A 27,773-nucleotide genomic window follows, 5' to 3' on the forward strand; every position below is an offset into this window, starting at 1 on the left:
GACTGAAAACAGAAAAAAATTAGAAAGATGTTTATGTTTCATTGACTATGACAGTGTATTAATCTGTATGGATCATAACAAATTATATATATAGCCCAGCAAAAAAATGAAAATTCCAGGACACTTCATTGTGCTCATGAGGAACCTGTACTATACCAAGTGGCAGTTGTTCATGCAGAACAACAGAATACTGCATGTTTAAAATCAGGAAAGGTGTGTAACAGAGTTTTATCCTTTCACCATACTTACTTAATCTGTATGCTGAACAAATAATCTGAGAAGGTGGACTATATAAAGAAAAACATGGCATCAGGATTGGAGGAAGACTCATTAACAGTCTGTGATATGCAAATGACACAACCTTGCTTGCTGATAGCAAAGAGGACTTGAAGCATTTACCAAAGATAAAAGACTACAGACTACAGTATGGGCTACACCTCAACATAAAGAAAATAAAATACATCATAACTGGACCAATAAGCAACATATGATAAACAGAAAAAAATTGAAGTTGTCAAGGATTTCATTTTGCTGGCCTCCATAATCAATGTCCGTGGAAGTAATAGTTATGAGACCAAATGGCATATTGCATTGGGCAAATCTGCTACAAAAAAACTCTTTATAGTGTAAAATGTCATTTTGAGGACTAAGGTGTACTTGATCCACAGTGTGATATTTTCAATTGCCTCATATGCCTGTGAAAGCTGGACAATGAATAAGGAAAACCAGAGAAGAGTTAATGCCTTTGAATTATGGTGTTCATGAAGAATATTGAATGGACCATGGACTGCAAGAAGAACAAACAAATCTATCTTGGAAGAAGTACAGTCAAAATGCTCCTTAGAAGCGATAATGGCAAGACATCATTTCACATACTTTGGCCATGTTATCAGGAGGGACCAGTCCATGCAGGAAGACTTCATACTTGGTCAAGTAGAGAGAAGGTCAGCAGGAGAGGAAGACCCTCAATGAGATGGATTGACACAATGGCTATAAAAATGGGCTCAAGCATAGCAAAGATTGTGAGGATGTTGCAGGACTGGGCAGTGATTTTGCTCTGTTGTACATAGGGTCACTGTGAGTCAGAACCACTCGATGGTACTTAACAACATTTTACAGCCTTACTAAATGCATTCTTTAGCTTTAGTAGGTTTTGTTTTATCTTACGGTGTTTGTAGATGCCATAGAACAATAGAACAATAGTCCCTCCCCCCTAAACTTTATACTTTGTTTTAACTGGCTTGCAGTTTCAGTACAGTTTTGAAGAGAATAGAGAAAACATCCTAGCTTTAGTCCTGACTTTTTTATGACCTAAGCTCTGATCTGTGATTTTTTTATGTTCTGTTTTATGATCTCCCATTGTGATTACAATGTCTGTAACACCAATTAAGAAGCTCTTAATTTCTGCAGGGGTTAAAGTATTCTTCTGCAAATCAAAAGGTTAGTTCAAACCCACCAACCATTCCATGGGAGAAAAATGAGGCAGGCTGCTTCTATAAAGAAGACTTAGAACCTTATGGAGCAGTTTTACTCTGTCCTATAGGGTCACTATGAGTCAGAATTGACTCAATGGCATTGGGTTTTTGGTTGGATTAATGACAATTAGGTTGACTTGGTAATGCTATTATTCAAACTTTCTATATCTTTGGTGATATTTTTTGTTTAGTTCTACATACTTTGGTTCATGTATTTGAAATTTATTAGTCACACATATTTAGGATTATTGTGTCTTTCTGATAGTTTGATGTTTTTATCATTATGGAATGATGCTCTGTTAATAATTATTTGTCTTAAAGTTTACTTTGATTATAAATAGAGCCACACCAAAGTTAGTATGCTTAGCATTTGAATTGCTTATGCTTTTCCATTGCAGTATTTTTCTTTTGCACACTTTTTTACATGAAATTTGTTTTACTGAACTTTTAGGAGGGAAAGGGAACTTTGGTAGCATAGTGGGTAAGGCATTTGGCTGCTGACCAGAAGATCAGTGGTTCAAACCCACCAGCTGCTCCATGGGAAGAGGATAAGAAAATTTACTTCTGTAAAGATTTACAGCCTTGGAAAACCAATGAGAGTTGCCATGAGTCAGAATTAACTCAATGGCAGTGCGTTTTGTTTTGGTTTTGGTTTTGGGAAGAGAGAGAAATGTCAGGATAGCTTTTCTATCTTCACTGCACTAGAGCTTCCTATTTTGTTGCTTTTGCACAGTGATTTTTTTTTTTAACCAAAAGGCCTCTGCTCCCTATGTCTTTGTCCCCTCCATCTCATCAGCATTTTGTACTTCCTTTGTTCTGGATTTATCATTCCAAATCTGAATTCTAATCCCATCATTTTCTTTCAATGTTTAGCAGAGAGTTTCTGTTAGTACTCAAGGTTCACGTAGCTCAGACTGATCCCAGGCCTCAGAACTTTCCCAGCGCATGGATCCTTTCTTTGTTGTGCCCAGGTTATGAAGGAGTTCCTTGGCGAGAGAAATATGCCAACACACGACAATGCAAAAGCAATAGGAGGGTTTATTAGCTAACTTAAGTTAGGGTCTTTGCCCTTACCAGATCAGTGGCTTGAGCAAAAGACCCCGTGCCCAGTATTCTCACAAATTTATGAAACAATATGGGGAGGGGCAGCACCAGGGCAAGAGGGTACAGAGGGTACAGATGATTGGTGGTTGCTAAGGGACTTAGGGCAGTGATCTAAGATGTTGGGGGACGTAAAGAAACCCCCCCCCCCCCGGCTCCAAAGTTCACTTAGGAAAATATTATCTAGGGAGGATGGAGGCTCAGGTATGTGGGAGACTTTCAGGAACCCAACAAATCTCCGATAAGTGCTGAATCCGGATGGCTTTTGTGATGCGTGCTGAGTTCGGAGGAAGTTCCTTGATACCTGCTGAGACTGGAGGGCAGATAAAAGCCCTAAGGAGTGTTTAGAATTCCAAAAGTCTTGTTAGTATTGCTGACACTAAAAGGTTTCTGGTTAAAAATTTTCCTGGAGGCTACTAGGACTCTGGCCTCAGACTCACATCTTCTCTTTCATGTATCAGCTTTAGTTCACACTTTGCAGAAATACTTTCTTTTTCTTTGGAAGACCTTCTATTTTTAGGGGAGTTCCCTTGTTGTTCTCCTTTGTTTCCTCCTAAACCAATGTGGAAACATGTGGGGTTTGCAATTGTTAATTGTTTGTCCCCACCTGTTTGAGTTTGTAGGGATAGTGGACAACTATTATTTTTGTAGATGTTTTATCATGAGCTTTGTTTTAATATGTTAGTTGCTCTCTCTGTTTTTGAGTCAGCATTCAGGAAAATCACAAAACAATTCTTCTGCTTTACTGTCTTTTTAATACTTAATAGCTACTCTTTTGTTGTTGTTGTTGTTTATTGTTATTTGGGTGAAAATTTACAGAGCAAATTCCCTTTCCATACAGCAGTTCACATACACTTTGTCTCATGACATTGACCACAATTCACCACAATGCAGCAGCTCCCCTCCCACTTCCTTCCGACAGTCACCTCTTCCCTGTGTCCATCAGTCCATGCACCCCTGCCCCCTGAGCTGGCTCCCTGTGCATAAACAGCCCTTCTTTCTCTCACGATTGTTCTTTCCAAGGAATGTATTTACCTCAGGTACATGTTCAATGCCTATGGCTGTCTTTTGCTAGGCTGGAAGCCACAAGTGTGGGTTCAATTCTAGACCTGAAGGGCACCTAAGGGCCATAGTCTCAGTGGTTCCACCAGGTTCTCTCAGACCAGCAAACCTGGTCTCCACCCACCCCTTTCTTTTTTCCAAATGCTTTTGAGTTTTTTTCCACATTGTTCTCCCTCTCTATCCAGGATCTCCTACATAGATGTCCCTCTTAGTGGTTGACATTGGTAGCCAGACACCATCTAGTTCTTCTGGTCTTGTAATCGTATAAGCTCCGGATCACATGGTGTACCAGTCACTAGGACTAATTCTTTCCATGAATCTTTGGTTTTCTTCATTCTTCTTTGCACTGGATGAGGAGAGACCCATCATTACATCTAGATGGCTGCTTGCAGGCTTTTAAGATCCCAGTCATCAATGTTGTTGTTGTTGTTATGTGCCGTCAAGTTGGACCCAACTCATAGTGATTCCTCCTTGGGTTTCCGAGGCAGTATCACTATGGAAGTAAATTGCTTTCTGATCTTTGTTCCATGAGAAGTGCAATGTTGATACTTTCCAGAAAGGGCTACATCAAGTCATTTCCTAAAAGAAAGTTCTGTAGAATTTAGGAATCCAGATCAAAAGGTTCTTTGTTGTTCAGTGGCCTCTGGAGTTGTCACTTATTGTGATTACTGCATTTATTTTAGTGTTATACCTGCATTTCTTTTCACTGTAGGCTCTTAATATGGTAGAACCATATTGGGAGTCTCACAGAACAGCCTGTCTAGTGAGGAAGTTCACAGATAAGGTTTCTTGTCCCCTTCAGCATTTCTCTATTGCTGTATGGTGGATGGACCCTCCTGGTTTTGAATTTAGATAAAGCAGACAATTCAGAAGGGTTACAATAAAACAAAACTCTTTCTATATATAAAATACTGAAACTTGGAAATTAAGTTACTTGCTCAAGGCTATGTGGGTAATTTATGACAGAGCCCAGAGAAATTATTGAAAAATGAAAATAACTAATTATTATTAATATTGGAAGCCTCTATACTTACCCATAACACAAAGATCCCTATAGGAAACATAGTTACATGAGTGTCTATTAATAAATCAGCCCCAACTGAATTAGATAAAATTTAGAGAAAATTTTTAGGAAATATATGTATACCTTTAATATAAAATATAAACAAATGTAATGAAAAATAATATGAAATATAAATTTATCTTATGTTAAATAGATTAACAAACGCTGGAAATTCATGGCTATTTCCCCCACTAGACTTCAAAAGAATTGTTTGCATTGATCTCTGTTTTACAAATGAAAGCTAAGGCACAATGATGTTAAATTGTTTGCCAATATAGCTAGTCACAGAATCAGGATCCAATTTCTTTCCATGTCCTCTCATTCTAAATCCTATATTCTTTCCTTTATACCATGCTGCTTTATGATAGAACTTTTGAAATGTTAGATTACTGAACGGATGAAGCAGCTATTATAATTTATATGTTTCTGCCCCAACAGACTAGCTTGATATCTAATAATCAATTTTATGTGCCATAAATACACGAAAATGATGAAAAAGAGTAAATGTATAGCCAAAGGATTTGAGACCTAATTTCAGCCCATTGTTGTTGTTATATGCTGTCGAGTCATCTCCTACTCATAGCGACCCATCCTTGGGTTTCCGAGGCAGTATGCCTATGGAAGTAGATTGCCCAATCTTCTGAGGAGTGGCTGGTGGGTTTGAACCACCAACCTTCTAGTTAGCAGGTCATAAATACCCTTTAGGCATATAAGGAGAATGGCAGGTTTTCCCAGGAAAGAAATATGTGTATACTTTATCAGTTTTAATAAAATATGACCCAGATAAGGCCCAGCCTATTTATGTTCTCTGACATCTACTCTCCTGGCAGTCCTCACACCATCAACACATTCTGTGGGTGCATTCTGATGTTATTACCATAGCTTGTGGTGTCCAAATTCTCACATACCATGTCCACTTCACAGTCTAGCTCTTTCTCTGGATTGACTGTACTGCATCATTTTTCTTAGTAAGATAACTAGGCAGAAATATCTATTTCCTGAGATCCACACATCTTATCAAATCAGTGTTGTCATTTTTTTCCTCAGAATCTACAAACTGATGTCTCTGGGAATCTTACTGCTCAGAGACCACTATAGCCGAGTTTAGAAACAGAGTGGACTGGCCACACATAGTCAGGAGTGATTGTGAATTTTCTTCTTTTGTGTGTGATATTCAGTCCCCTGCTTATTCTGAGAAAATTCACCTTACAACTTTATTTTTATAATTTTAAGTTCAATGAGGTATTTTTTTATTAAGGATTTAAAATAAGCTATGTGACCAAGTGAATGCATGTGTGTTTGTGTGTTTGTACAAATTTCTAACTAAGCAGCACAACATGGAATAATTAAGTTGCCTTGGAAATTGTTACTTTGAGGTCACTCAGACTATATGTAGCACAAATACTGCTGGGTAGAAGGGGCAGTCAAGAGTTATTTGAATGACATGCCTTTTCACAGCATCTCTGGCCATACTCTGACCAGCTGCCCAGGTTACCTCACTATGGTATGGCCTAGGTCCTTCTCAGGATTTTGTCCATGGAATCATACTTGTTAAGACAAAAACCTACCTTTTATTAGCTTTGTGTTCTTTGTCAAATCACTCTTTTGAACATCTTCTGAGTTGTATGCAGCTTATTTATAAGGAATCTCTGTAGTTGCACCTTCTGACATCAGATTGACATTGACCAGTCTACGATCCCTATGCTGGCTGCCATACTGGTGTCCAGTCAATGATATGACCATAATCTTTAATGGCAGATTTTGTCCATGTCCTCTGATACTCCTGTTTTTTGTTTCTTCCAACGGTATTGGAAGCCAAATTGTATTTAAGTAATATAACTTAATGTGAATATGGAATACATAATAATTTTTTGGGGAAAAAAAACTAATATTTCATTTATTTAGATTTTAGTAATGAAATATAGGCCCTCCATTTTGAGTATTCCCCAATTGCACAATAGCTTCATTTCTGAAATATGCCAAAAAATTCATGATTAGTTTTTAAAAGTGACTTGGCCTAGAGGTAGTTATTAGCCCCTGGGTGGTACAAACAGTTAATGCACTTAGCTGCTAACTGAAAGGCTGGAGGTTCAAGTCCACCCAGAGGTATCTTAGAAGAAAAGCCTGATGATCTACTATAACACATACGAGATTGCTATGAGTCAAAAATCAACCCCATAGCAACTGATTTTTTTTTCCCCCCTGGTTTAATGATAAGTAGATAGAAGATTTGTATTATTTACAGCAACTTTATCCAGAACTCTAACATAAGACTTAAGAGAACCCTGTTGGTGCCTGAACAGCTTGAGTCCTCTTGGTAACAATAACTATGTATGAATGAAATCAACATTTGGATAGAGAGTGAATATCCCTTATTGGAAAGTAATCATAGCTTTTATGCTCTTGTGTGTGTGTGCTTTGACAGCTTTTTGGAGACTACAGCCTATTTCTTCATGAAACCAAAAATTGGAGAGAAGGAGGTGTCCCCAAATGTTTTCTTCAGTATCTGGCATGAATTCAGCTCTGACTTTAAAGACTTTTGGAAGAAAGAAAATAAACTTGTTCTACAAGAGAGGTAGGTATTTTCATCTGCACAATGGCATTTTAAAACTGGTGTTTTATTAGGTGTGACACTACTAGGGTTGCCAACGTTTATACTATGAATGAAATATTAAATGGCCCTCAACTGAGGTAGCAAGCCTAAGAAGGTACTGAGATTTGGTAAAATTTAGAGTTTGAGTAGGAGAAGAGTCTGCACAGAGGCTGGGATGCGATAGAAGATAGCTGGAGTGTGACTTCCAGGACCACTGACTGGTGAAACCCCTTCTGTGGTGAGGAAACCACATAAAACAGACATGTGAAGAAGATTTGGAAAACTCTACCAGGGTGGTAAACCCACTCACCTCAAATGACCTATAGCAAAGACTGTAAAGGTATGATGATTTTTTTTCCTTTTGTTAATCATGTTATATTGTGAAAAATTTTACTGTTCATATTATTACAGATTTTACCATTCATTTTACCCCAGATATCACTGAAAAACACAGATGATCAATTTAAAAAAAAAAAAAATCTTTCAAGATTCTTATAGAATTACATCACATTTCCTAAAGTAAATCTTTTCAGGAATGAAGGACATTTTCCCTTTTTAAGCATATGAAATAAAGACTCTTTCACTGCAAATATGAAATCCCATTGAGGCATATTAAATATTAAGTCATACAGAAAGCTAACCCTCCCAGGGCAGCATCTTCAAATAGCTGGGTCTAGTGCGAGGATGAAAGGGAAACATAACCTATACTACAAAATAAATCCTAATACCAAGCCAGTTAGTGTACTCTCTAACATCCCTGCCTGACAGTGTCTCTGTTTTAGAGCCGTAGAGAATGTACATCCTGAGGAACTTTGCTCATTACTACCACAAAGTCCACAGTTTTCTGCTTTTTGTTTTTATTTTTTCTTGCTTACATATGAAATCTGATTATCCACCTACTTTTCATTTTTGAGTAGATTTTGATGCCTTTTTTTGTTACGTGAAATTAATTGCTAAAAATGAGCAATTGGACTATGCCAGACATGTGTAACTCATATCAATTGCCTAGATTTCATACCTTTGTCAGAGAAGAAACCTGTATCTCAGTGAATAGTAGATGGAAAAGGTGACCATTTCAAACAGAAGGAAAACACAGCATGCATTCCAAAATTAGTGAGCTTATTTTACTTTCCAATGAATCAGTAGAAGTTTACATAAAAGATGAGATTTAGTCAAAAGTCCATGCAGGTGAGATAAGAGACAGTTGCTTTCAAAGCAATCTATACATTCAATGCAATCCCAATCCAGATCCCATCAACATTCTTTAGGGATATGGAAAAAATGATCACTAACTTTATATGGAAAGGAAAGAGACCTCGGATAAGCAAAGCACTACTGAAGAAGAAAAACAAAGTAGGAGGTCTCACATTGCCGGATCTCAAAACCTACTATACAGCCACAGTAGTCAAAACTGCCTGGTATTGGTTCAATGACAGATACATAGACCAATGGAATAGAATTGAGAACCCAGGTATAGATCCATCAACCTATAGTCAGCTGATCTTTGACAAAGGCCCCAAATCCATTAAGTGGGGAAGAGAATGTTTGTTTAATAAATGGTGCTGGCAAAACTGGAGATCCATTTGCAGAAAAATGAAACAAGATATGTACCTCACACCACACACAAAAACAAACTCCAGATGGATCAAAGACTTAAATGTGAAACCTAGAACTATACAGTTTTTCAAGGAAAATTTAGGCTCAAACTTAAGGGCCCTAATAGTTGGTATAAATAGACTACCAAGCATAATTCAAAATGCACCAACAGCAGAAGAGAAGCCAGATGATTGGGACCTTCTAAAAATTAAATGTTTATGTGCTTCCAAAGACTTCTCCAAAAGAGTCAAAAGAGAACCTACAGATTGGGAAAAAATATTTGGTAATAACATATCTGACAAGGGACTTATCTCTAGAATTTATAGAACACTCCAACACCTCAATAACAAAAAGACAAACAATCCAATTAAAAAATGGGCAGAAGACATGAACAGACACTTCACCAAGGAGGATATTCAAGCGGCCAACAAACATATGAAGAAATGCTCACGATCATTAGCTATTAGAGAGATGCAAATCAAAACAACAATGAGATACCATCTTGCTCCAGCACTAGTAGCAAAGTTCAACAAGACAGAAAATAACAAATGCTGGCGAGGTTGTGGAGAGATTGGGACTCTCATACACTGCTGGTGGGACTGTAAAATGGTACAACCATTGTGGAAAGCAGTATGGCGATTCCTTCAAAAGTTGGAAATACAAATACCATTTGACCCAGCCATCCCATTACTAGGTATATACCCTAAAGAAGTGAGAGCCATAACAAGAACAGATATATGCACGCCGATGTTCATCGCAGCACTATTTACAATAGCCAAAACTTGGAAACAACCTAGATGTCCAACAACTGAGGAATGGATAACCAAACTTTGGTACATTCACACAATGGAATACTATGCAACGCTAAAGAATAATGTAGAATCTGCAGAACACCGCATAACGTGGATGAACTTGGAGGACATTATGCTGAGCGAAATAAGTCAGTCACAAAAGGACAAATATTGTATTAGTCCGTTATTGTAAATGTTAAGGAAATGTTTATATATTGGAGGACATTTTCTTTGTTGGTTACCAGGGGTGGGAGGGAAGGGGAGGGAATGCTGTTAGATAGATAGAGATAAATATTGATTTGGGTGAAGAGAAGGGCAATGTACCAAATGTGAGTGACCAATATGGCAGCATTGAGGATGAGAAAGACAGAGAGAGTTACATGGGCATTACAAACAACAAATATGAACCCCTTTGTAAATACAATACTGAGTTGTTAATGAAAGCAAATATGGGTATAGGGACGGATAGATGGGTGAACAAGCTAAACAATTATGTATGTCTAAATGGAGAGTGTATCCAAGATCATATACAGGGTTGGCAGAAAATGGGCCTCTCGAAGAGTATGAAGGGATGGACACTGGGAGGAGGTAACGGGGAGGAAGTGGGAGGGGAGCTGCTGCATTGTAAATTTTGGTCAATGACATGAGACAAAGTATATGTGAACTGCTGTATGAAAAGTGAATTTACTCTGTAAATCTTCACCCAAATCCTAATAAAAAAAAAAAAAAAAGAGAGACAGTTGCTTTAAAATATGCCAATTTGAGCCATTGATCATTTCCTCCAAACTTAGCTACATATCAAATGTTGTTTTGTTTGTTTGTTTACTTGTTTGTTTTGCTGTGTTTTTTGTTGTTGTTGTTGTTGTTGTTGTTGTTGTTGTTTTGCTTGCTCTGTTTGTAAAATTGTGAAGAGAGAAAATGTTTTAGTATAGCACATCACATTTCCCTTAGTGGGGACCTCACTGGTTTCTCATATGCTTCCTCTCAGCTGCAATCAAAAACTTCAGCCCCTGGAAAAGAGCCTGAAATTCATTCACCCTAAAGTACAAAACTGGAAGACTAGTACTTCACTTTGCAAGATTATTTGCACAATATCTGGGATCCAAACCCTAATGAGAGTGGGAATGGTGAGATTTATGTATCAACAGGATAGGACTGATGAAGCTGTGGCATGGGAGTAGGTATTCTAATAAGTACATCAGATGAATGGACAGCAGCATCAGGCTGGCCGTGTCTATGGCTTTGTAGCCTGAGGAAAGGCCAGGACAAGAACACAAGTGGACACACTCATTGCATCTCTCCTTCATACTATGCAGCCCTAGTTAAGCTGATTAGATGCCTGTCTTGGAGAAAATTTTGAGACTGACTAGTTGAGATACAAATTGCCTAATCATACTCATAGTCCCCATCCAGCATGCATTTCATGACATAGAATTGTATTTCTCAATCACAATATCCAGGTCTTTGTGATATTTTATGCATTTGGCATGCCCAGAAGTAGCTTTTCTTCACTCTCTAAGTATCTTATAAAATCAACAGCTTTTTTCTTTTTCACTTCACCCTGTTCTTGTCATGTTCTAGAAGTATACAATGGGCTTTTTGACTCTCTCTTGGTGACTTCGCTTTCACTTTGGCAGTGTTGTAAATTGGCAAATCACATGTGCTCTTCTTGGCAGCCTTCTTGTTTTTCTAAATCATTTCCTTTTAATAAAGGGTTAAGGAGGCATACATGACAGTTGAGAGAGGGCTGCTTTTCCCTTTGACTTCCAAAATATATTAGGGCTTTGGCAAATGATAACCAGGTTGCTTTGAAAAGCAAGACTCTTTGATATGAGTTGTGTGTATAGCAATTCTGTCCATTTCCTTAATACATAATCTGTGGGCCCAGTGCAAAGTGGAAATATGGTACTCCTTGTTCAAAAGTAAGAATCTTAAGACAGCAACAATTAAGCATTAATCAAGTGCAGGACCCTTCTGAGAGCAGACTGCACAGGTGTGCACTGCACAGATACACACCCATGAAGCTGCCCTGCCTTGTGTAAACTTTATATTCTACTTTCTGTAGTTTAGTGGAAGGGTATTTCAGGAATTCTCTGAGGCTCTAGGCCATCCATAGGGAGATGAGGTATGGTCAGTTAAGGGTGTGGTATGGTCAGTTAAGGGTGTTATATTAACTTCTTACACTGCCATAACAAAGTACCACAAACTGGGTAGCTTAAAACAATAGGAATTCATTCTCTCACAGTTCTGGAGGCTACAAGTCCAAAATAAAGGTGTTAGCAGGGCTGTGCTTTCTCTGAAGCCTCTAGGCTTCTTTGCTTCTTCCAGCTTCTGGTAGCCGCAGGCATTCCTTGGCTTGTGGCAGCATAATTCCACTCTCTGCCTCCACCTTCACATGGCCTTCTGTGCCTGTGTCTCTCTCTTCTCCTTCTCTTATATGGACACCACTCCTATTGGATTCAGGGCCCACTATACTACAGTATGACCTTATCTTAACTTGATTACATCTGTAAAGATCTTATTTCCAAGTAAGATCCTATTCATAGGTATCAGAGATTAAGACTTCAACATATCTTGGGGACACAATTCAACCCACAACCGATATTATACCTCTGATATAATCTATATCAATTTGAGTAGAATTACAAATTCTTCAAATGGGATGTTGTTCCTTAAACTGATTGTTCTCTCCTCTGTATTCCTGTAGTACTTATTGGTGTATTTTGTTTAATAATTCTTCCTATACTGCCTACCTGTTCATCTATTTTTATTTTATATTATAACTTTTTGGATTTTTGCAATTTGTCATAATTTTCCAATGAGATTAGTTTTATCATTTCTAGTATAGCTCTCAACTGTCACTAAAGTGCCTTTACCCACTTAGTCTCTCAATAACTATTTGTATATTTGATTTGTTACATCATTATATTTGACATGTACATGGAAATAAATGCTCCATCTGGTAAAGTAATGAACATGTTTTCTTACATAATTTAACTTTATCATTGTAGTTAATAAATAGCCCAAATCCAAATACATTAAGCAAAAAGAGAGACTTTATTTGTTTAGATCCCTGAAAGCCAGGGATGGAGCTTCCCTAAAGAATACCTGAATGCTGAAATAACTACAGCAAATGGTGGTAATTAACCAGGTGTGTCTGTATCTCAGTCTCCTTCTGTCTGTCTCTTTTCTGTCTATCTTTTAAAATGTACTCTTAGTCCCTCTTAAAGTGTTCTGGTGGTATAGTGGTAAGGCATAGTGTGCTAACCAGTAGGTCAGTGGTTCAATCCCACCAGCCACTCTGTGGGAGGAAGAGGCTGTCTGTTTCCATAAATATTTACAGCTTTGGAAACCCCATGGGACAGTTCTACTCTATCTCTCTATCTTATAGTGTTGCTATGAGTCAGAATCAACTCGATGACAGTGGCAATCCCTCTTTCCTCTTCCTCTTTTGTCTTTCTTCTCTTCTCTCACCCTTCCACTTCTCTCTGTTGTTGTTGTTGTTGTTGTTATTTGCCATTGAGTCGGCCCCAACTCATAGCGACCCCTCCTTGGGTTTCTGAGGCAGTATCACTACGGAAGTAGGAATGCCCAACCTTCCTTCCGAGGAGTGGCACTTCTCTCTAGATTAGCTTAATTTCCAAGCCACATTGTTCTTTCAGGATAGACAAATGGCCACCAGCCACAGCCATGATTTATATTCTTATAACCCAGGAGGAGAGATTAATTCACTCCACTTAGAAAAATTACAGGCAGGAACTCCAAATGAGTCATTTTCATCTTTGCATCAGCCACAGTAGCCAGAAGCATGGGGTACCGTGGTTAGCTCAGCAGTTCAAAAAGCCAACCCTGCTGCCAGAGAGGAGGGTTTCTGTTATTTGCTTCACAGCAGTCTCATTGAGGTGAGGACAGAGAAGCTTCCCAAAGGAAGTACATATAATCTACTACTCTAATTCATTAAACCTTTATAAATGACCCCTGTAATTAGCAGAATATCTTAGCATAGTAGAACTACCCTTAAAGGTGGTATTAATGGTGTGGCACAAATTCTTTTCTAATGAAGTTTCTCTTACTCTAATTTAATGTTTTATAGTTTGAATATAGTTTAAGAATTTAAATTCTGTATAAATTTTCCTCATCACATCATTTCTAATTGTTATCTGATTATGGAAGTGGTAGTAACTGTATTTTCTAGCTTTATCCTTGTATCTCATACAATTTAGTAGATTTATTTCTTAACATTTCTGTATTTCCATGCTGAATAAATCTTCTATCTTTGTAATCATTGTGGTTTGGAAAACATGAGGATTTCTGCGTTAGCTCTGGCACTTACTAGTTCTGTAATCATAGAAAGTTGATTATTATCAAGAGCCACAGTTGTATGATAATATCTGTTGTACAGTATAATTGTATAGATTAAATGAGATAATATAAAGTGTGTAGCACAATGTCTACATATTAGATGGTTCAATGCCTATTTCATCATAATTTAGCATAAATAACATCCTTGTTATGACTACCTATAATGTGATGAATATTTTGATAGAATGTGTTAAGCACCATCAGAATGTATTCTGTAAGTACAAGATATTTTTATTATTATTATTATTGTGACTCAATTACTTTCTTGGTTTTGTAAATTTTCTAGATTCTGAGTCTGAGTATGGACTTTGGTTTAAAAATGTAAACTATACCTCCATATCTACAATAATCTATATAAAGGAAAGGAGCTCTGATAACTCTATCAGAGTGAGTAAAACGTTTGGCTGCTAACCAGAAGGTTGGTGGTTCAAACCCACCAGCTGCTCCAGAGGAAGAAGACAAGGCAGTCTACTTCTGTAAAGATTATAGCCTTGGAAAATTGACAGGGGCCACAGTGAGTCAGAATCAACTTGATGGCAGTGGGTTTGGTTTGTTTTTCTGTTATATAAAGGAAAAGACCCTTGGTTAAACAGTGGTCAAAGCACTTGACTGCTAACCAAAAGTATGTAGTTTGAACCCACTAGCTATTCCACAGGAGAAAGATGAGTCTGCGTCCATAAAGATTTCCAGTCGTTTCATGAGACAAAGTGTATGTGAGCTGCTGTATTAAAAGTAAATTTGCTCTGTAAACTTTCACCCAAATCACAATTAAAAGAAAGAAAGATTTATAACCATGGAGACCCTGTGGGGCAGTTCTATTCTGTCCTGTGGGGTTACTATAAGTTGGAATTGACTTGGCAGCAGTTGGTTTTTGGGATATATGAAGGAACTCCTGTTTTGATGCTTTGAACAACTGGTTTTGACTCAAGAGTCAGAAAAAAATTTTTTTTTTCAACTAGGCATTTACAATTGTTAATAAGAATCAATCTTTTTAAGATATCTAGACTAAGTTAAGGGGTCCTTAAGTAACCCAAATGGTTAAGTGCTCTTCTGCTAACCAAAAGGTTAGTGGTTCAAACCCATCCAGAGGTGCCTTGGAAGACAGGCCTGGCAATTTACTGCTAAAAGGTCACAGGTTTGAAAACTCCAGTGAACATTTCTACTGTGCACATGTGGGGTCACCATGAGTTGGAATCAATTTGACAGCAACTCACAACAGACTTAGTTATTGCCATCACTGAGCAGCACACAACATATATAAAATAAATAATTTTTAAATTTTCACTTTGACTATATCCAGAAGATGGGGGGAGTTAACCTATCATTTAATCGGCCAAACATCCCCCTAAAGGTCACACATAGCATAGTATATAAAGAAATGGATGAGCCATATCTCCTCTTTTCCAGGAAGATATTAGCAATAGTATCACCTGGTCACTAAGAGGTGCACTAGAAATAAGACAACAAGAGCCGTATTAATCAGAAGAAAGAGGTGCAGAGTGATTGAATATGCTTGTGCTTTTTGTCCCTAATTGAGGGACTGTGGTGGTGGGTCCTAGAAACCAATCTCAGTGCCATCAAGTTGATTCCAACTCATAGCCACACTATAGGACAGAGTAGAACTGCCCTGTAGGGTTTCCAAGGCTATAATATTTACAGAAGCAGTCTGTGACATCTTTCTCATGGAGCAACTGGTTAGTTCAAACCATCAACTTTTCAGTTAGCAGCCAAGTGCTTAACCAGTGCACCACCAGGGCTTCTCAAGAGAAGGAGTTTCACTGCTCCTTCACTGCTCACTTTTGCCCTATTTTAAAATGAGCTCAGTTTCAGGCACAGTGCACAGTCATAGAGCAACATGAAGTTCTTTGTGATTATTCACTCATTCTGTATTGAGATTTTCCTAGACACTGGAGATATTCAAGTCCTTACAGTAAAGGTCCTGCCTTCCTTGGGCTAACAGTCTAGCACTGGCATGGCATAAAGTGCAATGGGAGACCAGAGGAGGGAGTGATTAACTCTGCCCAGTGGACTTTGACCAGTGGGCTTAGAGGATATGTAGGATTTTCATGAGTAGACGAGGAAGGTAAGAGCATTTGGGGCAAGAAAATCTGACTCTGGCAATTGGGCCCCAAACCTCTTAGTGTAGGGTAGCCTATCACAATTTATTTTTTAGTAGGCTATGACATTTTTATTTAATAAATTAATTGTGACATCTGTAATGGTTATGTTTAAAGTGTTGTCTTATTTAATTTTCTGGTTTGTTTTACTTTGAGACAGGTAGTCTTTGATGAATCAAAAGAAGGTATAGCTGTTCTTCTAATTGTATAAGCATGTGGCAAGCAAGTCTAGTTTCAGCCAAGCTGAAATCTCTCATTAGGAAAAGGATTTGAAATTTTGGCCTTAGATTAGGCATTAAATTGGAGAGCACCTCATGCCATGTTAACATTGTCATTTCCATACTTTGTGTTCAGTGATCTATATGTTCATATTTTTTTCACCGGTTGCCATCAAGTCAGCACCAGCTCATGGCAATCCTTTGTGCGTTAGAGTATAATGGTGCTCCATAAGGATTTCATGGGCTGATTTTTCACAAGTATATTGTCAGGGCTTTCTTCTCAAACACCTCTGGATGGACTCAAACCTCCAGTCTTTAGGTTAGCAGTCAAGTATGTTAACCATTTGTACCACCCAGGGACTCTATGTTCCGATTTAAGTATGCTATTGATATAAGTTTATGAAGGAAGCACCTACTTTTTTTTTTTAATTGAAAATATATCTCAATAATAGAGATAAGGAATGCTTTATTATTGTGTACAAATGTATCTGTTGGTTATCTAAGTGAGATTTCTCTCTTGTGCTTCTGTATAGCATTATTTAATTACAGTAATATTTCACTTTGGCCAGTCATTTGCCCCTTTTATTCAGACATCAGTTCTCTTCCCAGTACAGATATTCGATAGCTGAAGCCTTTGTGAGGAAAATTGACAAAAGATATAGTCAGCATACTGGCTAATGGTGACTGGGATTTGGAGGAAATCTGATCTGCCTTCACTAATAGTTAATATACATCCCTAGGTGATAGAAACAATTAATGCACTAGGCAGCCAGCCAAAAGGCTGATGGTTCAAGCCCTCCCAGATGTGACTTGGAAGAAAGGCCTTGTGATCTACTTCTGAAAAATTGGCCATTGAAAACTCTATAGAGGGTTGGCAGACAATGATCCTATAAGTTTATGTGTATGATCTGAATTCCCAGGTGTATAGTAGAGCTGAAAAGGGGCAAGGTTGTAGTCACTGCTTGGTCACAGCCAGCTACCCAGAGCGACCGAGTAGTTGAACCTGTGGTCTTGGGACCATAGTCGCAGGGGACATCAAGCTCATTTGGCATAACATACTAAACAAAACATTGTTCCACCTTCTACTTTGGCAAGTAGCGACTGGGATCTTAGAAGCTTGCAAGCTGCCATCTAGATGCAACGATGGGTCTCTCCTCATCCAGAGCTAAGAAGAATGAAGAAAACCAAAAATTCATGGAAACAATTAGTCCTAGCAACTGGTACAACATCCAATCTGCAGCCTATACAACTATGAGACCAAAAGAACTAGATGGTGCCCAGCTACCACTGTCAACCACTTGGAAGGGGAACTATGTAGGAGATCCTGGATAGAGAGAGAGAACAATGTGGAACAAAACTCAAAATCATTTGGAGAAAAAAAAAGGGGGGGGGGCCAGGTTTGCCTTGTGGAACCACTGAGACTATGGCCCCTAGCTGCCCTTCAGGTGTAGAATTGAACCTACACCTGTGGCTTCCAGCCAAACAAAAGACAGACATATGAGCTGAATATTTGCCTGGGGTAGATATACTCCTTGGAGAGAATAATCATGGGAGAAAGAAGGGCTGCTTATGCACAGGGAGAAAACTCAGGGGGCAGTAGTACATGGAGGGATGGACACAGAGAAGAGGTAACTGTCAGGAGGAAGTGGGAGGGAGTTGTGCATTGTGGTAAATTGTGATCAATGTCATGAGACAAAGTGTATGTGAACTACTGTATGGAAAGTGAATTTGCTCTGTAAACTTTCACCCAAATAACAAGAAAAAAAGAAAAAGAAAACCCTATAGAGCACAATTCTACTCTGACATACATGAACTCACCCTGAATCAGAGTAGACTCAACACAATTGGTTTTGAGACATCCTAGATAATTAATTTATTCAGGAACTCTGGTAGCATAGTGCCTAAGACACTTGACTGCTAACCAGAGGCTGGCGGTTCAAAACCACCAGCCACTCCTCAGAAGGAAGATGGAACAATCTACTTCTGTAGTAATACTGCCTCGGAAACCCAAGGAGGGGTCACTATGAGTCGGGTACTACTTGACGGCACATAACAACAACAACAACATGTGCCAGGCAAGGTTTCTAGTCATGTGAGTCTTACCTGCTGGTGAAAGAGACACACAATGAAAAATAAATAAATTCACTTTTAAATTATAAGTTGAAATAAGTGCTATGATGAAAAGAAGCAGTGTGCCATTTTGCAGAATAAAAAGTGGAAGAGGCTACTTATATAAGGTAGTCAGAGATGCTTTCTGAATAGATGACATTTATAGTAACAAAGAATGAGAGAGAGCAGCCACATGAAGAGGCAGGGAACTATGCAGTGTGAGTGTTCCAGGTAGAGAGGGAGGGAGTTCAAGGCAACCTGGCAGGAAAGATTTAGTATACTCCAAGACATAAGAGAGGCATTAGATGAATTTGATGAAGCAGGCAGGTAAGTAAACATAAGAATTTGGCTTTTATTGTAATGCAATAGAAATTCATCAAAAGCTTTTTAAAAAGAGTAACCTGGTATGGTTCATGTAATTAAAAGGTCATTGGCTACCAAATGGGAAGCAAATTGGAGAAGGAGGCTAGAAAGACTGCTAGTAAGAACAAGTTAGATTACTTGTTGTTGTTGTTGTTGTTGTTATGTGCCATCGAGTCGGCCCCGACTCATAGCGACCCCTCCTTGGGTTTCCGAGGCAGTATCACTACGGAAGTAGGATTGCCCAACCTTCCTTCCGAGGAGTGGCTGGTGGGTTTGAACCGCCAGCCCTCTGGTTAGCAGTCAAGTGCTTTAGCCACTATGCTACCAGAGCTCCTAGTTAGATTACTACGGGGACCCAATTTGAAGATGTGATGCTGTGGCCTGGGCAAAGGCAGTAGCAATGCTGGAAATTGATGTACTGAGGTATATTTTGGAAGAAGATCTAGAAGAACTTACTACTCCCAAGTTTCTGGATGGACCAGTATTGGGTCAGTGCCCTAATTGTAAATGTCAGCTAAGCTAATATTAACCAGGATTTTAGAGCTCAAGAAGCAAGCTTCCCCTTTTTGTAATGGACACAGGATTTCCCCTTATTTAAAATGCTTTGCAAAAAACTGAGTTTACAAAAAGATCTGAAATCTTGGATGTCAGAAAATCACTTCCTCAAAGTTAGTTCCCCTAGTATGTTATAAAATTCTAAAGAGAGAATTAGATAGGAAAGATTTTTCCATTTGCCTCTTTACCTTGACGTGTTCCAAGATAGGGTTTTTGTTTTTTTGTTTTTTTGTTTTTAACTTTCGGAAATCTTCCTCGTAAGCCTTTTGTTCAAAGAAATGGAAGAATCTCACAGAGATACCAGTTAGAGTTTGCTAACAGAAAATCGGGAACAAGAACCAAGAAAATAGCTGGTTGAAAATATATTTTTGCTTTGGTCAGGTTTTAAACTCTGAGTTTGTAAAGGCTTGTAGTATACCTGAGAATTACTAATTTCCCTTCAGTGTTTGTGAAAAATGTTTTGTAATGTCTGAACAAAGGAAGTAGCAAAACAATCTTGGATCAAAAAGACTTAAATTACACTTAAAAATAGTATCACTTAGCTTATATAGACTTGAAACAAGTACCTATCCAAGCTAAAAGATGTGTCAGTTACCTAGATTTGCCATAAGCAAAACAGTACAACTGGGTGGCTTTAAAGAACAGAAGTTTATTTTTTCCCAGTTCTGGGGACTAAAGTCCAAATCAGAACTTTGACCCTGTCAATCCCTTTCGTGTCAGTTGCCCTGGACATTTCTTGGTTTCATAGCATTCCTTCTTCCCCAATATGTATGTCTCTGTGTCTACTCTAGGTGCTCTGATGGCATAGTGCCTACGACATTTGACCGTTAACCAGAAGGCTGGTGGTTCAAACCCACCAGCCACTCCTTGGAAGGAAGGTTGGGCAATCTACTTCCATAGTGATACTGCCTCAGAAACCCAAGGAGGGGTCACTGTGAGTCGGATCCGATCCCACGGCAGTCATTGCATTGCGCTTGTATATATTCTGGTCTTCTTATAACTCAGAAGTAATTAGATTTAGGATCCACTTATGCTTCTGTTAAGAGCTCAACTGATTGATTTATTGTATTAAATTAGATTCATGTAGAATGTGATCACTTCACATTACATTGCATTGCACACATTGCATTACATTGCATTATGGAAGGTAATCTTGTTTCCTCAAGGTCAGCTGATTTAATCACATGAAACTACTGCATGATAGTAACTCAACTAGTTAGTGTTTGGCCAAACCACTGGGAAGCACAGCCTAGACAAATTGTTAAATAAAATTAACCACCACAGATATTACCTTAAGAGGTAATTTTATTTTATTTTATTAATTTTCTTTAGGACATCTCCACATAATTTAATGGTTATCAGATGCTTAGGTTTGTGTCGACTTCTGCTAGAGCCTGGATTTTCAAGAAAGTAGAAAACATAAGAAGCCAAAGGCTCCCCACAGTTCGTGCCCACTGTAAAACTCCCCACGCTAACCCTGACCCTTTTACCAGAGGCGTTCACACCAATGAATCCTTTCTCCTGTTCTGCATCAGGATTTCATTCTCACACACCACTCCTGTCTCAATTAGTGGGAGTGAAGGAAGCTTTAAAGGAATGGAAAATGTTTCCTCTACACTTGAATATCTAGGGTCTCAGGGTAAATAATGTATATTCAGAGACTAGTTATGAAAGATAGGATGGAAGAGATTGTTTTTACACTGTTTTTGGCATCAGGTTTGAGGCTGATGACAGACGTTAGGACATGTTGGTAGTTATTCTACTTAACAAAGAGCAATTAGCTCATTTCGTTTTCTACTGAAGTCTGGTTAAGAATTAGAAGCAACTGTGATAAGAATCAATTTGAAAAGGAATCATTTGTAAACTATGTGCGGTGGAGGAATATGAGTGTCACCAAGAATGGCCATTAGTATTGATGCATTTTGAGAATGTACTTTTCAGCATAGGACATAAAAAGAAGATAAAGTCTGTGTGTCTTGGAGATAGAGTGAAATAAAATTACTGTTTAAGAAAGTAAATAGACTGGCCAATAAACACATGAAAAGATGCTTAATGCCATTAGCCATTAAAACCCAAAAACCAAATTCATTGCCATTATCATTGAGTCAGTTCTAATTCATAGCAACCCTACAGGACAGAGTAAAACTGCCCCATGGCACCCTTAAGGCTGTAATTATGGAAACAGACGGCCACATCTTTCTCTGACAGAGCAGCTGATGACCTTTTGATTAGCAGCTGAGTGCTTAACCACTGTGCTACCAGGGGTCCTTCATTAGCCATCAGGGAAATGTAAATCAAAACCAGAAGAAAATATCTTCACACTCACTAGGATGGCTGTCATCAAAAAGAAGCAAACAATAAAAAATGTTGTCAAGGTGGTAGAGATATTAGATCTCTCATACATCTCTGGTGGGAATGTAAAATGGTACAGCCACTTTGAAAAACAGTCTGACAGTTCCTCTAAAAGTTAAACGTAGAGTAATTCCACTCCTATGCATATAGCCAAGAGAAATGAAACATACACCAATGTAAAAAACATTAAACAATTTTCATCAGCTTTATTTCTAATAACCAAAAGGTGGAAACAACAAAATATCCATCAATAGATGAATGGAGAAATAAAACGTGGTATATCCATACAATGGAAACTTTAGCTACAAAAAGGAATGAAGTACTGATACATGCTATAACATGAATGAGCCTTGAAAACATTATGCTAAATGAAAGAAGGCAGCCACGGGCGTATATTGTATGATTCCTTTAAATATGAAATGTCCAGAATAGGAAATCTGTAGGGACAAAAAGTAGATTAGTTGTTGCCAAGGGCTGAGAGGAGGGGAGCAAAGAATAGGGATTAACTGTTAAAGAAGTTTCTTTTAGAGGAGATGAAAATGTTCTAAATTTAGTTTGTGGTGATTGTTGCACAACCCTGAGATTATTCTAAAAATCAAATGAACCATTAAATTGAATTAATAAATGAATTGTGTGGTATGTGAATTATCTTCAACAAGGTTGGTTTAAAAAAAAAAAAAGTAAGTAGAATCTTCGCATTAGAGTTCTAAGCATAAAAGCAGATCATGGTTGCACAGAACTACCGCCTTCTGTGATCACTATAGTAATTTGCTATAGCTTGACTCTGCAGTGATGAAATTAGCCAATGTCTACCTTGAGTGTAAACCCCTTTCAGGAAATATAAATTACCATGACATGTGTGTGTGTATGGATGGATTTTAAAATTTTTCATCTCTTAAGAAGAAACATTTTTTCAAATCAAATCCCCAAGGGAAGAGTCATATTATGCAAGTTTTCTTAACTTTTATGCCCTAATATATAAAAGCTTTATTTCTAATGGAGAAGATACCATATTAGAAAAGAAAAAGTAGATATAATTTTTAAATGGCAAGACATTTTACTGCTAACTAGAGGCTGGTGGTTCATACCTACAAATCAGCCACTCCTCGGAAGGAAGATTGGACAATCCACTTCCATAGTGACACCGCCTCAGAAATCCAAGGAGGGAACTGGATTTTACTCCAGGACAGTGAGTTTGGTTTTTGCAATATAAGTAAAAATAAAAGGGAATAGAATGTTGCAGTATTTGCTCTAGGTGAAATCTCACATCATTAACGTCTATTTAAATTAATGCTCTACTCTTGGGCAAGAATCCCTGTTCATTGCCCGGCGCTGCCTGTCGCCTTTCTTTCCCCTGGCTTTCTGATTACTGGCACAGGACCTGACACTCCACTGGCTTTTTGACTGAGTCACTGCTCTGGATTCCTGCTTCTGCTTGTCATGTGCAATTGGGCTTAGAAACTTGAGCCATGAGCAGCTGCTAGATTGTAAGAAGAATTTGAGCCCATGGGAAGTAGATACATTTTTTGAGGCAGACAGTAATGGAGACAGACCATTTATATGGCACTTACTAGCCAGTGGGCTCTCAGTAAGGATTAACAATGCTGACACTATAGACTTAGCTGCAGAATTATTATGTGCTCTTGGATATTGACAGTTCTAGTCGATTTGTGTCTAATTGAACTACAACCATTGTGACAAATTAATGTGTAACTTGGAGTTTGTTTTTTTTTTTTTTTTTTGGAAAGCTATTGTTTACTATTTGCTCCTCCTTAAGGGGATTTTTAAATCACTTTAAATCATCATCATCATTTATATGATATATATACATAAAAGATTTATTATATATATAAATTCACTTCAAAATCAAATTATAATGCTCTTGGTGTCTTACAAGGCATAATTTTGCAATTGTCAAGAGTACTAATATTGCAGCCAAAAAAAAATGAAAGTAACATTCACTATACCTGATGCTCTTCCTAAAGTGATGTAAGGTTTTTGTTTTTTTTTTTTTAGTTCAATGCTTCTTGACTGCTAACAGAAGGCTGGTGGTTCAAACCCACCAGCCACTCCTCAGAAGGAAGATTGGGTGATCTCCTTCATAATGACACCGCCTTGGAAACCCAAGGAGGGGTTGCTATGAGTCAGATCTGACTCAATGGCAGTGAGTTTGGTTTGTTTTGGTTTATAACTATAATATAATTATTACATATATACACCAGACATTTGTTTGCTCAACATTTTTAATGTTGTCTATTATGAAGCCTATGAGTATTTTTGGTTTAGCTCCTTTTATTTATTTATTTATTTCCCTGAATAAGATCTGTAATAAAACATGCCGAATCCCTGATACTTTGTCTTTTGTAGTTTGAAAACATCCTTTAATCAATTCCATCTGTCATTTTTACCTTGCAGAGTAATGTTAAACATTCTCTAAATACTCCATCAGCTTTGTCTCCATCCTCCCCCATGTAACCTGGCCGTATTCCTCCTCCAATTGATTATATATACTGCCCCCTTCCTTTACGAATAGCATTAAGCTGGCATTCGTACACTCTATATCAAGATGAAAGAAAACATTCCTGGCCAACATGTCTCCACAGTTCATTGATCTCTCTCTGGAAAAAAAGACTTGTATGTCTCCTTACGGAACTCTTCCCTGAATGATTTAAAACTTGATGCTGAGCTATATAAAGTTCTTTTTGGGTAATTGTGTCTTACAGAGTGAGAGACATCCTGAGAGGCCGCCATTGCTACGTTTATAGAAAGTGCATGCCATCCTCTCCTAGAATCAGCTGCATCCACCCTTGCATTGTATGGTAATCAATTACTAAAGGATTATGTCCATGGAATTAAAAGCCTAAGGTTCAGACGAGAACAGAGGTGTCCTTGGGCCCTTGGAGACACAGGCAAATTCAAGCTTTCTTTAAAGGATATTCTATAGGGAATATTAAAAATCTCAGCTGTCTTGCTTGAGTCTTCAGGTGTTCTGCTGTGAGTAGAATAAACCCAGTGTCAGTAGGTCACTGCCATCTTTTCTTATGGTTCACTCTCTTCTGCTCCAGAATGGCTCTGGAAATGCACTCGGAATTAGAGTGTGTCCAGGAGGGAAAAACAGCTATTATTCCCACAGAAAGGATCCTGATACCCTCAGTTCTGTTAACCCAAAGATGACATGAATTTGTCTCCACTAAATTAAAAGTCCTGGGGAATAAAACCACTTAGTAGAAGAAAGGGTACTTGGTTTAGTATTCCATCAAGGTAGACCTGAAGTGATGGGCATGCATAGCAACACTCAGTAACAAGACATAAGGACTGTGTAGCTTTTTCTTTTTTAATAAACATAGAATATCTGTAAACGTGTTTATAATTTATTATTTTGATTTAGGCCTTGTTAATATTTCTCTATTGCTTTATAATATGAGCATCTAAGATAGACTGTATTTACCATCACTTTGAAAGAAGGTTAAAAATTAAAATTAGTTGAGATTACACAATAGACACTCTTTTTCAAAAGAATATATTGAGTATTCATGCCATGCAGGCAGGCATTTAGAATTAAAAGTAGCCAGAAGTGGAAATTGGCAAATAAGAATCCCAAATCTCTGAAATTTTAATCAGATAATTTTAGAGATCATCCTCTCAAATTTGTTGAGTGGGGAAAAGAAAAGGAGGGAAACTAATAACTCTTTAAATATTTTATTTATCATTGTAGATTTAACAGTTAAAAAAAAAAAAAAAACCCTAATTGTTGTTGAGCTTACTCCCAATTCATGCTGACCCATGTGCATCAGAGTAGACTGAACTCTGTAAGGTTTTCAGTGACTGTTCAGAAGTAGATCACCAAGCCTTTCTTCCAAGGTGCTGCCAGGTGGACTAGAACTTCTACCCTTTCATTTAGCAGACAAGTCCTTGTTAAAGCATTTTTGCACCACCCAGAAGACTCCACTATATATTTAGATGATATATATTTTGGTAAATTAAACTGTAGCATAAATAAATGCATAATCATTACTGTATTCCTCATTTTGTGACATGGAATTATTTTTTAAAAGTTAACCTCTGGGTTAACCAAATTTCTATGGTTTGGGAGTGCCATTCTTTGAAAGTGTGATAAAACTTTAAAGTTTTCCAAGTGTGTGAGGGATATAAATAAAATTAAGAATAGGTGGAAATAAGTGTATTTCATCAGTAAAAAGAATTTTAGGTGCTCACAGATAACTCAAAAGCTTTCATTTTGAAAGTCATGTTTAAAAGTCATATGTGTCTATTAATGCATTCTTATATTTATGTCTTGTTTTTGAGACAACGGCACTCTGAATCTGTACTGAATTTTCTTAAGGGTTTATTTCCACCACTAATTTTCTTTATTTTTTTTCTTTAAGATTATTTTATTATGAACATTAAAAAATATTCTTATGATCTCTATATAATTACTCTTCTTTCACATTCAAATGTGAGTTTTTCCCAAGAGTTTATAATCTTCATAATCGCTTTTATTTTTTGCTGCTTTCTTTTTTTTTTTTAAGAGATTGTTTTATATTCAACATTACATGTACATTTAGTTTCACTCCCCTCTTACCATGACCAACCCTAATTCATCTCCTCCCCTCTCTGCCCTGTAACCAACCCTCTGTGCCCCTGATATTTATGCAATCCTGTTTGTCCTGCATTTCCTCAATTTGAGTGTTGGTCTTCTGGTGACCTGTGGTCTATTGCTCTAAGGGATGTATTACCATAGAGTATGTGGGTGCATCACCCTGGGTTGAGTGGTCTGAGTGTACATCTTGTTAAATATTGGGCTGAGACCCAGCCCCTGGGAGTGAGTTTTATTCCAGGCTCAGAATGTATTCCAGGGCCATAGTGTTGGGAGTCTCATCAGACTCCACCTGACCAGTAATTCTGGTCATTGGGTTTCTGGATTTTGTTCCACGTTTTTCCTCCCACTCTATTCAGGATCTCCAGTTGACATTGGTTAGCCAGGCACCATCTAGTTCTTCTGGTCTCAAGGGCCATTGTATCCTAGGGCTGATTGCTGCCAAATGCCCTTGTTTCTTTTTTTTTGCATTCTTCTTCACTTCCAACGCTAGGAGACCATTAGCTGCATCTTAGATGGCCGCTTGAAAGCTTTTAATACCATAGTCACTATCACTAATGTAAGATGTGGAACAAGGATTTTATGTATTTTGTTGTGCCAGTTGGTGTCCCCCAGTATTATGGTCCTTAGATGGTAGATCTATTGGCTCTCTCTCCCATGGTGTCTAGGTGTCTGTGAGGGTGTCTTTCTTCTATTGTTTCTGTAAGGATTGTAGGTATTTTGCATCACTGGTATCTGTGTAAGATTAGCCTCAGCTGAATCTATCCTTAGTCCAGCATATACTCTTGTTCGCTGACCCCCCCCCCATCTGATCCTGTCAGGTGTTTATGTGTTTATCTGTATCCTGGTGTTTGGTGTTAATGGTAATGCAGTATTGTGGGCACATAGGTTGGTATTAACATTTGTCGTCTGTCTCTTATGTGCACAATTCAGTGTCCTCACCTTTTCCTAATGTTATCATGGTGGTCACAGACCCTTTCCATATATCCCTCCCCTAACCCACTTCAGCATGTGGGCCCCAACTAGCCCGAAGTTAATCTTTCCCCTCCCCTCCCCATCCCTGTAACCTACAAAGTGAATTCCCTTTTCCAATCAAACCCTTCTTTGTCTTTTTACGTTAATGGGCTCATACAGTACTTGTCTTTCTGCAATTGACTTATTTCACTCAGCATAATGTCCTCCAGTTTCATCCACATTATGAGATGATTCGTGTATCCCTCATTGTTCTTTAATGTAGCATGGTATTCCATTGTGTGCATGTACCATAATTTAGTTATCCACTCATCCGTTGATGGGCATTTAGGTTGTTTCCATCTCTTTGCTATAGTGAATTGTACTGCGATGAACATAGGTATACATATGTCTGTTCATGTGCTATCTCTCACCTCTTTAGGATATATTCCTAGTAATGGAATTGCT

General features: G+C 38.0%; 1 protein-coding gene across 1 annotated transcript in view; it reads left to right on the plus strand.

Moving 5' to 3' along the window:
* FMN2 (formin 2) overlaps positions 1 to 27,773 on the plus strand; it is a 784,241-nt gene that overhangs the window by 702,044 nt on the left and 54,424 nt on the right. The window contains exon 13 of the mRNA XM_042781203.1: positions 7,127 to 7,276. Within this exon, the coding sequence (XP_042637137.1) occupies positions 7,127 to 7,276 (150 nt within the window). The remainder of the gene's footprint in view (positions 1 to 7,126; positions 7,277 to 27,773) is intronic.

The sequence above is a fragment of the Orycteropus afer genome, unplaced genomic scaffold (assembly GCF_000298275.1).
Source record: "Orycteropus afer afer isolate SDZICR_OR568_19922 unplaced genomic scaffold, OryAfe1.0 scaffold00096, whole genome shotgun sequence".
NCBI lineage: Eukaryota > Metazoa > Chordata > Mammalia > Tubulidentata > Orycteropodidae > Orycteropus > Orycteropus afer.